The sequence below is a fragment of the Procambarus clarkii genome, chromosome 25, assembly GCF_040958095.1.
Source record: "Procambarus clarkii isolate CNS0578487 chromosome 25, FALCON_Pclarkii_2.0, whole genome shotgun sequence".
Taxonomy (NCBI): Eukaryota; Metazoa; Arthropoda; class Malacostraca; order Decapoda; family Cambaridae; genus Procambarus; species Procambarus clarkii.
In genome coordinates, this window is record NC_091174.1 from 14,030,298 (window position 1) to 14,045,345 (window position 15,048).

The following is a 15,048-nucleotide window of genomic DNA, read 5'->3' on the forward strand; positions in this document are numbered from 1 at the left end:
CGTCCTGGGGAACACAATGTGGCGGGGACTGAGGCTGAACTGTGCAGGGTGCGGCCCTCATCTGTCAAAATGAGGCAAATTGTACCCGTTTTTGCCTCCCTGGTCGTCCTGGCCAATGGTAAGAGCCACAACTGTTGCTTGTCTGAGACGACTAGGAGTTATTTGTTGATCTACGTGTTGTTTTAGGTGTATTAGAGGCGATATATGTTAGGCGTCTCATGGTTTATTTACATCCTGTTGAAACCAACAGGTGACGCTCGCCATAAACCTTTTTTGAACTGCCGTTATTTCCAGCTTAAATAACTTCGTTTTATTTTCAGTTATATTACCAATAAACCTAAATGGAGACTTGCTGTTAACTGTTATTAGTTTGTTTTGCAAATTTGTTTTCCCGGACTTCTTGAGAGCAGGCAACCGCAGTACAGGATGGTGGGAGTGTTTTAGGGGAAACTATTTTGCCAAGAGTCACATAATTATTAGATTTTTCAAGTTGAAATCGCAATTGGAATGCCTTTGGTATTTTACACAAGCTTGTTGTGGATAAGACTTTTTTATAAGAAGTGTAATGAGGGTAGGCCTAGTCAACGTTTTCGTGTTTAAATTGATGCCTGGATGTCACCATTTCTAGGGCTTATTGGCTTTAGTGAAGTAGTATCCTAAAAGATCTCTGATGGCACCCAGATTGTCACAATGACAAATGCACACTCATGGGGGTATATACCAATAATTATATATAATTTTTGTTAGGATAGGTTAACTTACAAAATAAGTTAGGTTAGCTTTATTGAAATATTAGCGATGGTGTAGAATAACCATTCGTAGAATCTTTTAAATCGCTATTCTTTTGGCAGGGATAGTAAACTGGCAGTTTGTCTAAGGTTCCCCTATTATTCCTGTGTGTTTTTTTTTAATTTTAAAGTGGAGTCTTGGCTTGGCATTTATGGATTCACTGGGTAGTTGATTCCATGGGTTTACTGCTATCTGGGTGAAAAAAGCAGCTCTGCTGTCTGTCCTACCTTGTGGCTTGTTGAGCTTTTTGTTTAGTCTTTTTACCTGGATGAATCGCACTCTTGTGAACTAGTACCCCCAAGCTAATTACCTATATCCTTTTTAAACATTTTGGGTGAGTTTGGTCTGGTTAAACTAGGCAATGTTGTGTTAGGAAATGGATAGAAAAGAATAGATTAAATTAGGTTAGGATATGTTAGGTAAGTAGCCACCTATTTTAGATCAGGAAGAACTTGCTAAAGGAACTGCTAAAGGAACCAGGCAGGACCAAAGAGCTAAAGCTCAACCCCTGCAAGCACAACTAGATGAGTATTTGTGTATACTCTATCATTTCAGTACAGCACAGCTCTTTTTGTTTTTTAGTGTTTCCCTTCATTAATGAGTGCCTTGAAGGAGGGAAAATTTGTGTTATAAAATTAGATTAAAATGAATTATCACGTAGGTTCTGACTATTCTTACTAACTCATAGATCTTGTTCTATATTTATGTAGCACTGTGCTCTTTGCTTCTATCTTCACCGATCATAACTTAGCCTAACCTTGAAATGCTTTGCACAATATTGGCTTATTAAACATACAGTATATATACTGTATTTTACACAGTTCATATACTGTACAATAAATGTTAACTATCTACAGTAATGATATAATTCTATTTTGTGCATAAACTGAAGACCAGAATACTCTTTATATATTTTATTACTGAATTTATAAATGCATTATTAATTGTGACTGAAATTTAAAGATACCTTCACACTAGGAAATGGTGTCATTATTTTTACTATTTATTAATAGGACTGTTGATGGCGCCCGTACGCTGGTGTACCGTTTCTCCACCAGAACAGAAGAAGTGTAATGCAATGGCACAGGCTATTGAAAAAGATTTTGTTGAATTCAGCAACACGTTTACCAAGGTCGAGTGTGTGGAGGTAAGTTAAGACAAAATTTAATTCACACCTAAGTATACATATCTACATAATAATTATTCAGATTATAATGCATTATACAGTATTTAAAAAAAATTAAAAGTACTATATTATTCTTGGAATCTTGAAATTAAGGATCAGATAAATAATTTGTTTAATTTGTTGTATGGGAATGGGCACTGCAATAACATTAGAGTGAAAGTGAAGTATAATATGATGTACTGTACTATATTTGTGCCAGCCATTTATTTTTATTTGATTATATGAGACTTGGCATGTTTTGATGTGTGGTAGGAGACTAGTTGAAATTGAGTTAATGCATAATAAATTAAACTGTAGGACCATAAGTCTGTAAATACGTAATTCTGATGTATTATTATAGAGAAAATCTATAATATATAGTCTATGCTGTATTAATAGAAAATGAGTGTATTTTTCTTCCTTCTGCACAACATAGATGGGCAACCATGATGAGTGTATGGAATTAGTGGATAATGGTCTAGCTGACTTAGTTGCGCTGGACCCTCAAGAAGTATACATTGCGGGCCGTTATCACTCGCTTGTCCCTATCATGAGGGAATCTTACTACAGTAAGTTCACCATTAGTGAATATTGTTTGTATGTTCTTCTGCAATCATATTTAAAATTTTAAATGGTCTGATGACTTCCATGTTTGTATGATGAACTCTTTATTTTTTGGTTGTTGACTCAAAAGGGTGTTTGTCAAAATATGATTTGCTTCATGTTTTAACACTCGCCCAGTGCAACCCTGTTTATCCATATAAATGCACACTAGAGGATGTCTACACAGAAAAAAAGTTTTGAGGTAAAGTGAAGAGGGGGCATGCCTAGGTAACCTAAGGCTATCAGAGAGGAAGTGTTAGGTCGTCTCTCTTTGCCAACGCTCAAACACGCCATTTTATCCAAGTGTTTACAAGTTCTTGCATTAATAATATTATTATTTTCCATTTTATGTTATTTAGGATGGGATAGCACCGATTAATTTTATTAGGTTCAGAGAATGATCTTGACCATTGTATGGTTATTGCAAGTGGCAATCAGCATTTCCTCACTTGGTATAAGATACAAATATGCTATGTTATTTATAGGTCGTGGTATTATATCACCATATATATTTATTAGATTTATTATTTTATGATATAATAGTGTGGATGTAAATAATGAATGGGGGAGGCAGCATTTGGCATTGAAGGTGACGCTGGCAAAAATCATGGTAACTGCTGGCCACGTGCCACCTAATCCCTAGGACGTGTCCAAAATTCATGTATACTGGGCACTATACAATTAAAATTTACATGTTATGATTCTTGCATTAATAAGCATTTTACTTCTATATTTCACATTATTTTGGATGGAATAGCACTGATAAGTTTTCTGGGAGGGCCCTCAGTACCTTCTTTAGCTTATACACTGAGTAATTAAGTCTCAGACCCCCCAATTTTTTGTCTCCAAGATTTGCTTGGAGAGAGTTTTGAGTGATTTGAAGGATTTGTTGTTATAGTTAGTGTTTACCTTATGGAGGATTGAGGTATGCTCTCCACTGAGCTCCCCACCCCATTTATGTATGGGACAAGACAGTTTTCATGAATCTTTGTCTCATTGCTTTTGGAATCACTTAGTCTGGCAGTAATGTGTCTATCCTAAGAAGTCTAGTGGATACGGCTAAGGAGATAAGGTGCTCAGAAAGGGGGAATTTCATTTCACTCGGTGCTTTATTTTTAAATTGATAAAATTAGTTTATAATTAATAATAATTCATTGTGAAGGGAGACAGAAAGTCAGAGTGTATTCATACACGGTAGACTTATACCGAGGTCCCCCCCTCCTCCCCAAGGCCGAATTACTGATCCCGCCCAGGATGCAACCTCACAACAAGCTGACTAACTCCTGGAGTATCTACTCACTGCTAGGTGAACAGCTGCATCAGGTGAAAGGAAATGTGCCCAATCATTTCTGTTGGGCACATTTCCAGAATCTCCAACTGGGATTCGAACCTGGAATTCTTGATTGTGTGTGTCGAGAACGAACCCGACTGTACTACCGGGACCCTTCATATTTCTTTTAAGTTTATTCATTGAAGGACAATCTTTCATTTAGTTTTTACTTGTTATGAATCTCCCCTACTTTACTAGCCTTTGGAAACTAGTGCAGGGTTAAGAATAATATGATTTAACTGAATTCTGAAGAAAATTGCATCAATATGAAATATAGAAAATCTTTCTAGTGAGTTTTTAAGTTAACTGGCAAAATAGTTTGGCATCTTGTAGGCTTAAGTTACACAATGTAGTTTAACACTGTATTTAGTTGGCAGTATAATTGATATTTTAACAATTTGTTTCTCTTTTCAGAGGGGCTCAAACTTTATTACTCGGTGGCTGTGGTGCACAAAGGTAACCTAACTTCAGTACAAAGTTTGAAGGATCTGGCTGGCACTATAGCATGCTTTCCCTCTGTGGCATCCTTGGGTGGCTGGATCATACCCATGTCAGAGGTATGTCAATAAAATGTCTTAATATTAGTAGATTTGATCTAATTTTGAAAGAAATGTTTGAAAATGTGCAAAATCACTCTGGTTGTTTGACAAAATGAGCCTTGCTTACTTGATTCTCATATGTTGATGCTTAGCTGGAGCAGTCTACAAGTGCAGTATCTAGATAATTTATGATAGGGACTGGTAAGCTAGTTAGTGGTAGTTTTCTGAGCAGCATTACACACCTAGGGGCCTGACAGCTGAGTGGACAGCTCTTTGGGGTGCAGTCGTGAGGTTCCGGGTTCGATCCCCGGTGGAGGTGGAAGCAAATGGGCAGAGTTCTTTCACCCTTATGTGCCTGTTCACCTAGCAGTAAATAGGTACCTGGGAGTTAAACAGCTGCTTCCTGGGGGTGTGTAACAAAAAGGAGGCCTGGTCGAGGACCGGGCCATGGGGACACTAAGCCCCGAAATCATCTCAAGATAACCACCTCAGTGATTTTGTCTCCATTTGAGCCCTACCCATCGAGGGTTGACTGGGCACCAATCCTAAACTGTTTGCCTCTGTTTGTCCAGCAGTAAATTGGGAACCTGGTTGTTAATTGGGTGGGTAGGGTTCCAGGGTAAACTAATACGGTTTAGTTTCACATGTTCTTTGGGAAAGAAAAGCCCTAATCCTGCTAACAGGAATCAGAAGTCACCATCTCCTGTACCTAAACAAACATCTGTGTTAACACAAATATTTTTAGTGATTGCAGCTCAAACGTTTCACACAAAGCAATTTTATATATACATTTGTATCTTATAGTGCCAGTGATAGGCGAGCTATATATATGAGCCGAGTGTGAAGCTGCCTGGCCTCAGGCCAGACTCGGGGAGTAGAACAACTCCCAGAACCCTATCCAGGTATGCTCCAGGTATGCCAAAAAATTTTCCCTCTAAATAAATTTCACATTTCTTTTGTACCATAGCTTGCAGGGAACATCTAATTCTTCTTTTAATATTCTTTCTCATTGCAGATTTTCAATATAAATCTTACACATTTGAATTAATTTCTGGGAGGATCCCCTTCGGCTCCCCGGAGCTTACTAGTCTGATATGCTAATGTCAGTCAGACTTTGGCATCAGTCATGTGTATGGAATTCTGTGGGCCTATCGGGGACCACGAGCCAGAACCTGGCCCCATCAGAGAGGCATGGGGAGCAATGGCCTATAGACACCCCCGTGTGGTTGGAAGCATTCTGCCTGCCATCGACCGGGTCAGGCACCCAGTAAGGTAAGCATCCCAAAACAAACCCCTATTCTGGTGAAAATATTGCTACCAAAAGTCGAACAACTGGATAGAACTCCCCTAAAAAAAACAAGCAAACGAGCATGACGTCACACGTCGCTGCGAGTTGGGAGCTGGTCGGCCGAGCAGACAGCACACTGGACTTGTGATCCTGTGGTCTCGGGGGTCGATCTCGGGCGCCGGCGAGAAACAATGGGCAGAGTTTCTTTCACCCTATGCCCCTGTTACCTAGCAGTAAAATAGGTACCTGGGTGTTAGTCAGCTGTCACGCGCTGCTTCCTGGGGGTGGAGGCCTGGTCGAGGACTGGGCCGCGGGGACACTAAAAAGCCCCGAAATCATCTCAAGATAACCTCAAGATAACCCGAGCTGTCCTGGTCTTTGGACAGAGTGCTCTCTTTTTCTTTTTTCACCTCGGTTTGTTGTGGCCCCTTCGTTTCAGGATTGTTTCTCCAAGGCTCTTTTTCTGTTGGCATTGGCTTCTGGGGATCGGGTTGGGGAGCTTCACGCTCTCCTCCGGTGCAGGGGTTTCTGCTCCTTCGGTCTTCGTGATGGTTTTGTTTGTTTGCAGCCGTCTCCATCTTTTCTGGCAAAGAATGAGACTGCTGCTTTCCGGAGGGGTCCCTGGGTTGTTGATGCTTGGTTGGTCAGTCTGGGGGTGCATCATGTTTTGCATCCGGTTGCGGCTCTTTGTCGTTATTTGTGCGCCACGGCTTCTGTGTCCGAGGACGCGCTTTGGATTGATCCGGTTTCCCTTCTTCCCTGTTCGCGGGTGGGGGCTATTATTAAGGCTAGCCAGCCTGCGATCTATCCCCGTGCCCATGACGTTCGTAAGTTCGCTGCTCTTGCTGCTGTCTTTGTCAACATGTCCTGGGTTGACATTCGGGCATGGGGCTTTTGGCAGTCGAACAGGCTCCTGGCTGCTTGTTACCTAGTGAACGTCACTGGGCCTCGTCGTTCCTGTCTCTTGGGTCGGTGGCTGCAGCCAGTTGTCTCGACTTCGAGTTAAGGAGTGAGCAGCGACCGCCTTCCGGGTAAGTTCCTATCTTTTTCCCTGTGGGTAGTTAGCTCCGGGGAGGCCAAAGGGGCTTCCCCCAGAAAATTAGCGTTGAATGTAATGAAACGCCTTTTTCTGGGTGAGACCCGGAAGCTCCACGGCATCCCTCCCTCATCCCCCTCCCTCCAGTCGGCGGTTTGTGTGTGTTTTGACATAGAGCCTCAGAACTGATGGGTGGATAGCCGGTGCAAGGGGTCTGAGGTTCCCCCTTCCCCCTCCCAGGGAGGGGGGGGGAAGCTGTGCAGACAGCTGCACGGCGACGTGTGACGTCATGCTCGTTTGCTCATTTCATTTAGGGGAGTTCTATCCAGTTGTTCGGCGTTTGGTAGCAATATTTTCACCAGAATAGAGGTTTGTTTTGCGATGCTTACCTTTCTGGGTGCCTGACCCGGTCGATGGCAGACATAGAATGCTTCCAACCACACGGGTGTTTATAAGCCATTGCTCCCCATGCCTCTCTGAGAGGGCCAGGTTCTGGCTTGTGGTCCCCAGTAGGCCCACAGAACTCCATACACATGACTGATGCCAAAGTCTGACATTAGCATATCAGCCCAGTAAGCTCTGGGGAGCCTCCGGGTTTCACCCAGAAAATGGCGTTTCATTACATTCAATGCTGGTTTTTTGACTTGCTTACATCTTATTTTCATTTAAAGTAATTTTATTTAATTAACTTTATCATTATTTACTTTTCAGCTCATCGGCTCAGGAGCCATGGAGATTGTTGATTGCAATAACCACATCAAATCAGCATCTCAGTTTTTTAGTGGTGGATGTGCTGCAAACATCCTCACTAAAAAGTATAACCCGCTGGGTAGGTACTTGTAATTAAGGTATCCCCCTGAAGAAATACCTTATAATTTTCACTGAATTTATATTTTTTCAAAAAATTTGTGGTATCTGTTCAATATTTTGAGAAGGCCTTAGTGTATTAGCTTGACACTTTTAAGACTTGTGTATTAATGTGAAAAAGATCCATTATATTATTATTGGGTCATTTAGCCACCAGGTGGTAGATTTTAGAACTGTTTTTAAAGCACATTCCATGATGCCACTGGATAATCACTTTTGTTTGGGTTGTAAAGCCTTGGGGAAAATTCCACTAGGCTTCTGAAATGCACTCAAGGCCCAGAATCTGACTCTGTATGAGAAAAAAAACTAACACATTTGAGTATATTATAACATACAAATGCTTGCATTGAAATTAGTAACACATAGGAAAACAAGACTAAAACTGTATTATTATTTTATGGTTATGTTTGTTTTGGTGACAATACAGTTAGTAACTAAATATATACTGTATATTTATGGTGGTCCATCGAGTGTTATGTTTTATGCTGATACATATCAGTGGTGTTGGGTAAGATCCATGATATATCCAGAGCATTTGTCACTAAACCACTGGAGTTAAAGGTAGGACATAATGCTGAAGGTGGCTGGAAGCAGAGAGGTTGTATGAGGCCTGGAGAGGAGAGCTGGAATGAAGCCGAGAGCTTTAGCGAGCTCGGAGATGGAGAGCTCGAAGGAGGGCAAGAGCAAGAGCTTGAGTGTGGAGAGGTTAAATGAGGCTGGGAGTGGCTGTCTGCTCTGTAGTATGTGGCTTGTAGTGCCTAGTGGGGAAGTTGGAACCAGACGTATGATGCAGTGTCTCAGCCCATCTTATACCTGCATCCACTTGACGTTGTGTTGGATTCAATTTCTCCTCACTTGGTCTGATGGGGAGCTTGCTGATTATTTTTGTCTGTCCTAAGTGATTCATGGAAATCTTGGGATTAAAGTAATTAAATTAGAATTTCTTGCTATGTGGAATAGCTTGGGAATAATTTAAGTAGTTGCCAAATTATCTTTTAATGTGGCTGCTACAAGGCAAAGAACCATTAAACACTTGAGCCATGAAGCACCTGACTGCCACTGGATGGCAGCCTAGGTCACCTGGTGTCCCCATCAGTCACTCATTTGGTGCAACCAGGATCACACCTCCGTTGGGCCCACAATCAGCTACACACTCAGAAAGTTGTTGTGACTGTTCATGGAGCATTTCATTTCAAGTTGGGCTATTGCTTTTTTTTTTCTTTTCCATTTCATGTTGGCCCTGTATTGTAAGAGCTTAGTAATCCAAATAACAATTGCTCGAATCTTTGAGTAATCTGAATGAATTTGTGTTCATTGTGTGCGAATAAATGCCGGAAGCAGGTAAAGGATGAAAATGCAAAGGTAAATGGCATGAATAATCAGGGAAAACTGCTGGAGTATGCAGGTAAGTGATGAAAACAGTGGGAGTAACCAGGTTGTGGTGCAAAAAATTTTGAATTTGCTCATTTATGGAAATTCTGGGTAAAAAATTCAGCTGTCAAAGTTCTCTTCCCTAGCACCTGTATTGTCTTCCTTGCCCACCCGAAAGTTATGTTTTCTGTGGAGTTCAGTGATTAATATTGTCCATTGCTGCATACACCTTTCCTCACCAAATGGTTAAGGTCAGGAGTTAGTATTTGTTCAAGCAAAATACTTCCTCTATGGATGGCCGAGTTAGTATTTGTTCAAGCAAGATACTTCCTCTATGGATGGCCTGCCAGTTTGTCTGTGGGTTGGTCAGTATTCCTCATTCAGTGGGGATAGTTTTGTCAAATCTGTGTGTTTGAGCAGTCTGTTGTGGCTTTCTCACTTACCTCCTTGTATGATGCTGCCTTGTGAAGTTTTTCTCACTGACTTTTTTATTAACCTTGAATAGCTCTCCTGCTGCCTTTGTCACTTTGCCTCTTTGATTAAACTTTAACCCCTTCCCCCTCCCGGGGAGAAGGAAGCTGCACAGACATGCGGCACGGTTCGTGTGATATCATGCCTGTTTGCTCGTTTTCCCTTGGGGGAGTTCTGTCCATTTGTTAAGTTATTTTCATTGGTTTTACCAGATAGGGGTTTGTTTTGAGGCGCTTACCTTTCTGGGTGCCTGTCCCGGTCGATGGCAGATATAGAATGCTTCAAAATCACACGTGTATTTCAATTGGCCATTGCTCCTCGTGCCTCTCTGAAAGGACCAGATTCTGGCTGTGGTCCCCCGTAGGCCTAGAACTCCACCTGCATCGACTGAAGCTAAAAGTTAGGACTATCACTATCAGCCTGGATAGCTCCGGGGAACCTCCGGGACTCGCCCGGAAAATGTCGTTTCATTACATTCAACGCTGGTTTTTCTTTGTTGAATTACCAGTACTTCATTACTTTGCTTTCATGAATGTTGCTAGCTGCTAAACCATTTGTATGTGCATTGTATGTTTCTAAGTTTAAGTAGTAAAAATATTCTGCAATAATGTTTTTATTAAATGACTTCAATTAGTTGTAGTGTGTGGCCCTCATGACAACACAAATGTGACCCATATGCCCCTCGGGGGACCCTCAGTTTGACATGCCTGGGTTAGAGTCCTTTCACCCTTGGGTGTGTGCTGCTTATTGATTGCTGTTATTGGCTTGGCAATCTTCTTGAGCAATTTCTGTTTTTGCTGAGCTGTCATCTTATGCAGTGGCTTGTCAGTCTGTGGTCAACTTTTGGGGTTGCTCTTTGTGGTTTTGGCTTCTGACCCTTGATTGAGCTTGTTTGTGTGGCCACTGATTGCCAGTTGCTTTATGAGGAGAATAAGGTTTGTTCAGAGTTCCAACTTCTTTTGCGGGCTCCTAAACAGATTTGAGCAGAGTGTTTGCAGGAGCTGATGGATGGTTTACTGCTGCAGTATGAGGTGGCTTTGCAAGCCATTGGCATATGCCATCTTTGTCAGCTGATGTTGTGATGCACTTTCATTTCCTAGCTCTTCTTGGATTGCCAGTTGATGGCTAATTCTGTCACCTCAAATTGTTCAATCTTGGTGGAGCCTCTCTAGTTTTTGCAGTTGATGTTTCTTTGTCTCCCTTTCCAGTTGTCTGTGCCTTTCTTTTTCCCCTGGCTCATTCACAACCCTCTGAAGCCTTCTTGGTCACTAAATAAGATTTTGTATTTTGTTTTCTCACTTTTAGGTTTCTCCTTCGGTTTAAAATCCCATTTTTGAAAACTGCTTTCTTCATGGCTTTTGCTTCTGGCTGTAGGGGTTGGGGGAGTGTCGTCCTCTTCTCTGGAAGTATGATTTTTGTTCATTTGAGCATAGGTTTCATTTTCTGCTGCTCCAACCTTTTCCTTCATTTTAGGATAAGAATAAGATGTCTCCTTACTGGAGTAGTCCTTTAGTTAAAAAGGTCTGGTTTATCTGGCTGGAGGTGCATTATGTCCTGTGATTGGGGGTGTGGCATTAATTGTAAGCTCCTTGTGCATTGTGGGTTGACATCTTGTTTATCAACCCTGTCTTCCATGTTTCTTGATCCAAGGCTCATCTCTCCCAGAAATAGAATGGGCCCAAAAACCAAACCCTGCATGACACTACTTACCACTTCCCTCCACCCTGACTCTTCCTCTCTCATTACAACACACTTTCATATTTATCAGATACTCTTTAATTCAGTCCACTGTCTTCCCAGTTAACCCAGTCTGCTTTTCCGACTTAGATTTTGTGTATTCACATTGTGTGGGGAATCATGTCAAAGGTTTATTGGCACTTCAGGAAAGTGCAATCCATCCAACCTTTCCCTATGGCACCCTAGTTCACTGTGGTACTTGTGCCAGAATGTTACTCTTTCTGAATGTGCCTTATCCTTTCCTATGGACTCGACATATCTTGACTTAAAGAGCAGCTCGGTAATCTGTTCAAAAAGGTGCTTTAACTATAACTCCGTCAGTTTTTGTACATTTTTTTGTGCTCATTCATAAACTTTTGTAATACTTGGCCACACCAAGAGACTAAAAAGCAAGATCAAACCATTGAGTACTTGACTTGAAGCATGTCATTGAAGATAGCACCAAACAGGAATTTTTATTAAGTACTCACCTAATTGTGCTTGCGGGAGTTGAACTCTGGCTTTTTGGTCCTGCCTCTCAACTGTCGTATAGATTCCTGAGCCTACTGGGCTCTATCATGTCTACATTTGAAACTGTGTATGGAGTCAGCCTCTACCACATCACTGCCATAGTGTGGCATTAACAGTGTTTTACATCTGGAAAAAGATTGACCTAGAATATTTATTTTGTTTTATTGTATCCTTCCTCCTTAGGTGACAACAATCAAATTCTGTGTAGTGCTTGTGGCAGTGACCTTCCAGGGCAGCACTGCACGAGTCGGGACATTTATTCTGGTTACCAAGGTGCATTCAATTGCTTGCTTGATAGAGGAGACATAGCTTTTGTCAAGCACACTACCATCAGGAGAGCACTGGCAGCAAGAGGGATAACAAAAACGTAAGTTTATAATCTCTTGTACTTTTACTTTAATTAGTTTGTTTTGCATCTTTACCGAGTTAACAGTATGTGTCATTCCTGCCCTCACTGTTCCACATACAGTATTCTAGTGTTCTTTTCAGGGAAATGGCTGAATGGAGAGAGACTTGTATAATAATGATTACTAATGTATAAAATGGTGCCTCCTTCAAATGTGGTACCTGCAGTGCCTTCTCCATTGAACCAGAGAGAGAAAATTCATAAGGATCAAGCATGGACATGTCAATGTTGTTGGAGGACTACAAATTAATTTCAGTGATGAGTCCTGTTATATACACTTAAGACTATTCTTTTGGTGAATACAAAAAAACTTGCTATGGCATGAATAAACTGAATATTCAGTTTATGGTAAAGAAACCTTTGTTAGGAAATTCAGAAAACTTTCATGCCTTATCAAGCATTTACCAGCATCCCAGAAATAGGCAGTACTGTTCTAAAATTTTTTTAATTTTCCTTATAAATTATCTTATAACAGCATTGCATTAGATATGCACGGGGAAAAGGATATTAGTACAGTACGTACAGTGACACCTCGGCTACTGAATGCCCCTATTTACGAACTTTTCGTGTTGCGAGTACAATTTCTTCGGAAAATTTGAATCGGGTTATGAACTTTTCCTCTGGAAACGAGTTTGTTGATACGCGTATGGCTGACCTGGCAGCACAGTGATCGTGCCTCAGTTTACCAGTGCCTCCCGCCTAGTGACAATCGTACCTAAATTCTTTGTAAAGAATTAGTTTTTTCGGATTTTTGGCTATTTGAACATAAATTTTTTTATTATATATCTCGCCATGGGTCCCAAGAAAGCCAGTGGTAAGGTTCAAGCCAAGAAAACACATGAGAATGACCACAAGGAGCTGCAACAAAAGGCAGCTGAGGAAATGTCTTGAGGGGAAGAGGAGGCAGTAGAGAATGTCCCTTCCTCAACAATTAGGAAGTGGTGTAGGCTGTGGGAAGAAATGCAAAGTTTTGTTGAAATGACTCACCCAGAGTAAGCTGTAATAGGCCATTGCATTAACTATTTAATGACAATGTGATGCCTCACTACAGACAAGTGTTACAACGAAGGGAAAAAAATTCTCTATGGATTGTTTTATAGTGAGAAAATCAAGCAGTGAGCCACAAGCAGGTTCTAGTGGTATGCCTGCAAACATAGGAGAGAGAGAGTACCCCAGAAAAGTCATCACTGTCTAATGTTATAATGGAAGGATACTCCCCTTCCAAACACTAACACCTCTCCTCCTTCCCCCTCCTTATTGTCTTTATATGCCAACAGGAGTCATCAGTAAAGGTAAGTAATAACTTGTACATACTTTAGTACTGAAGATTTGGGTGAATTTGGTATAAAATTTACTTTGAAGTTAATTTTTTGGGGAGTCTGGAACGGATTAAATCAGTTTTCATTATTTCTTGTGGGGAAATTCGCTTCAGTTTACAAATTTTTGGCTCGCGAACCGTCGCTGGGAATGGATTAAATTCGTAAGCTGAGGTACCACTGTATAGCAAAAAGTCTCCCTTTTGCAATAGACCTCATCTTGAGTTATTTTTAAAATGAGGCTTTACTGTGGCTGCTTCAGTGTACTTTACAGTTTGTGTGATATTACTCATACATTTGTCAGGAATGCTATTTAATAATACATTTTCCTTCTTGTCACTAGCAGTGTTCTAATGTGCTTGACTTGTTACAGTGATGCGCAGATAGGTAGCATTGTGGAAGTAGACAGAGAGAGAGATCTCTTGAAGGCTTCCAAGAATGTTACATGCTTGAGATGCATACAAGGATAGCACTGTCTGGAAGGGGGAAGCTCTTTTGTCATTTCTATTTCATACATGGGAGCTTCTTGCTTTCTCTTTTGTGCAACATATATTTCTCACATGCTTAGAGATATGAAATGGGAATTGGTTATAAATAAGGTTAATTTGAGTTATATTCTTGCTACAGAGAAGACGAGTTTGAACTCCTGTGTAAAGATGGCACCCGTCGTCCCATAACCGAATATGAGCAATGTAATTGGGGATCAGTGCCCTCCAGTGCAATTGTCACTACTTCTGCCAAGAGTATAGAGCAGCGAGGTTTGCTTCAGGACTTTCTTAAGGTATGTTCCACCTTATTTAGAAGAAATGCAGAAATGTTTTCATTTAAAAAATGTTATAAATCATAAATGTGTGTTTTATATTTACAGTGCATAATTTAAATTTGTTTTGATGTGTTATGTTTTTACTTGATATTCTATGTAATATCATTATTGTGGCTCGTAACATACTCAAGTGTGGCAAAACAGATGAAGTTCCTGGCTCCTGCTGAATAAGAATTGAGAAAACCATTGTATTTGGTTTCAAGAAGAAAGAATGTGTGACTAGTTCTTAGTTATCAGGAATTGTGGGTCTTGGACCTGCTTCTGCTTTCAGGTATCTTATGCAAGTACTACAATCACCTATTTCTGAGTGGTAGATTATACTCCTTGTACTCATTATATTCCCTCTATTCATAATTGTACTCTTTGTAATCATTATACCACATTTTGTGTATTCTGAAATATGGCATCTCATGCTATCACCTGATTGGGTATGATCAAAATATACCTGCTTGTTATAGTACTGTGAGTTGGTTGGTGTTGTCGTCGTTGATCCTTCTCTATGGACAACCCAACCCACAACTCGGTAGAGTGCTTATACTAGGAGATCACCCTTGGCACTTCTGGCTCTTGGAGAGGGGCTCAACTTCACACGTTTAGGGGATGCGGCTCCAACGCTTAGCCTCGTTGTCACGTGCACACACCCACTCGAGCCGCTGTGACTCCCCACTCTCTCCTTATGAGATATGATCTCCTCAATCCCCTATGACTTACTAGTATTACCTCTTACCCTGTCCACAGCAGTGGTTCTTGGTTCTTTCTCTCTCTCTCTCCTTCTTTACTACTTCCTGGGAAGCCTC

At 41.0% G+C, this 15,048-nt stretch overlaps 1 protein-coding gene across 2 annotated transcripts in view; it reads left to right on the forward strand.

Annotated features, from left to right (window-relative positions):
* Positions 1-15,048, forward strand: part of Tsf2 (transferrin 2) — a 34,206-nt gene continuing 19,158 nt past the window's right edge. The window contains exons 1-7 of one of the 2 annotated variants that reach the window (XM_045739656.2): positions 1-118; positions 1,803-1,936; positions 2,391-2,523; positions 4,302-4,444; positions 7,462-7,579; positions 11,890-12,073; positions 14,056-14,209. In XM_045739656.2, the coding sequence (XP_045595612.1) occupies positions 70-118; positions 1,803-1,936; positions 2,391-2,523; positions 4,302-4,444; positions 7,462-7,579; positions 11,890-12,073; positions 14,056-14,209 (915 nt within the window). In that variant the 5' untranslated portion in view covers positions 1-69. Of the gene's footprint in view, positions 119-189; positions 251-1,802; positions 1,937-2,390; positions 2,524-4,301; positions 4,445-7,461; positions 7,580-11,889; positions 12,074-14,055; positions 14,210-15,048 lie in introns of those variants that run through there. The other variant, XM_069331342.1, reaches the window with a different exon arrangement.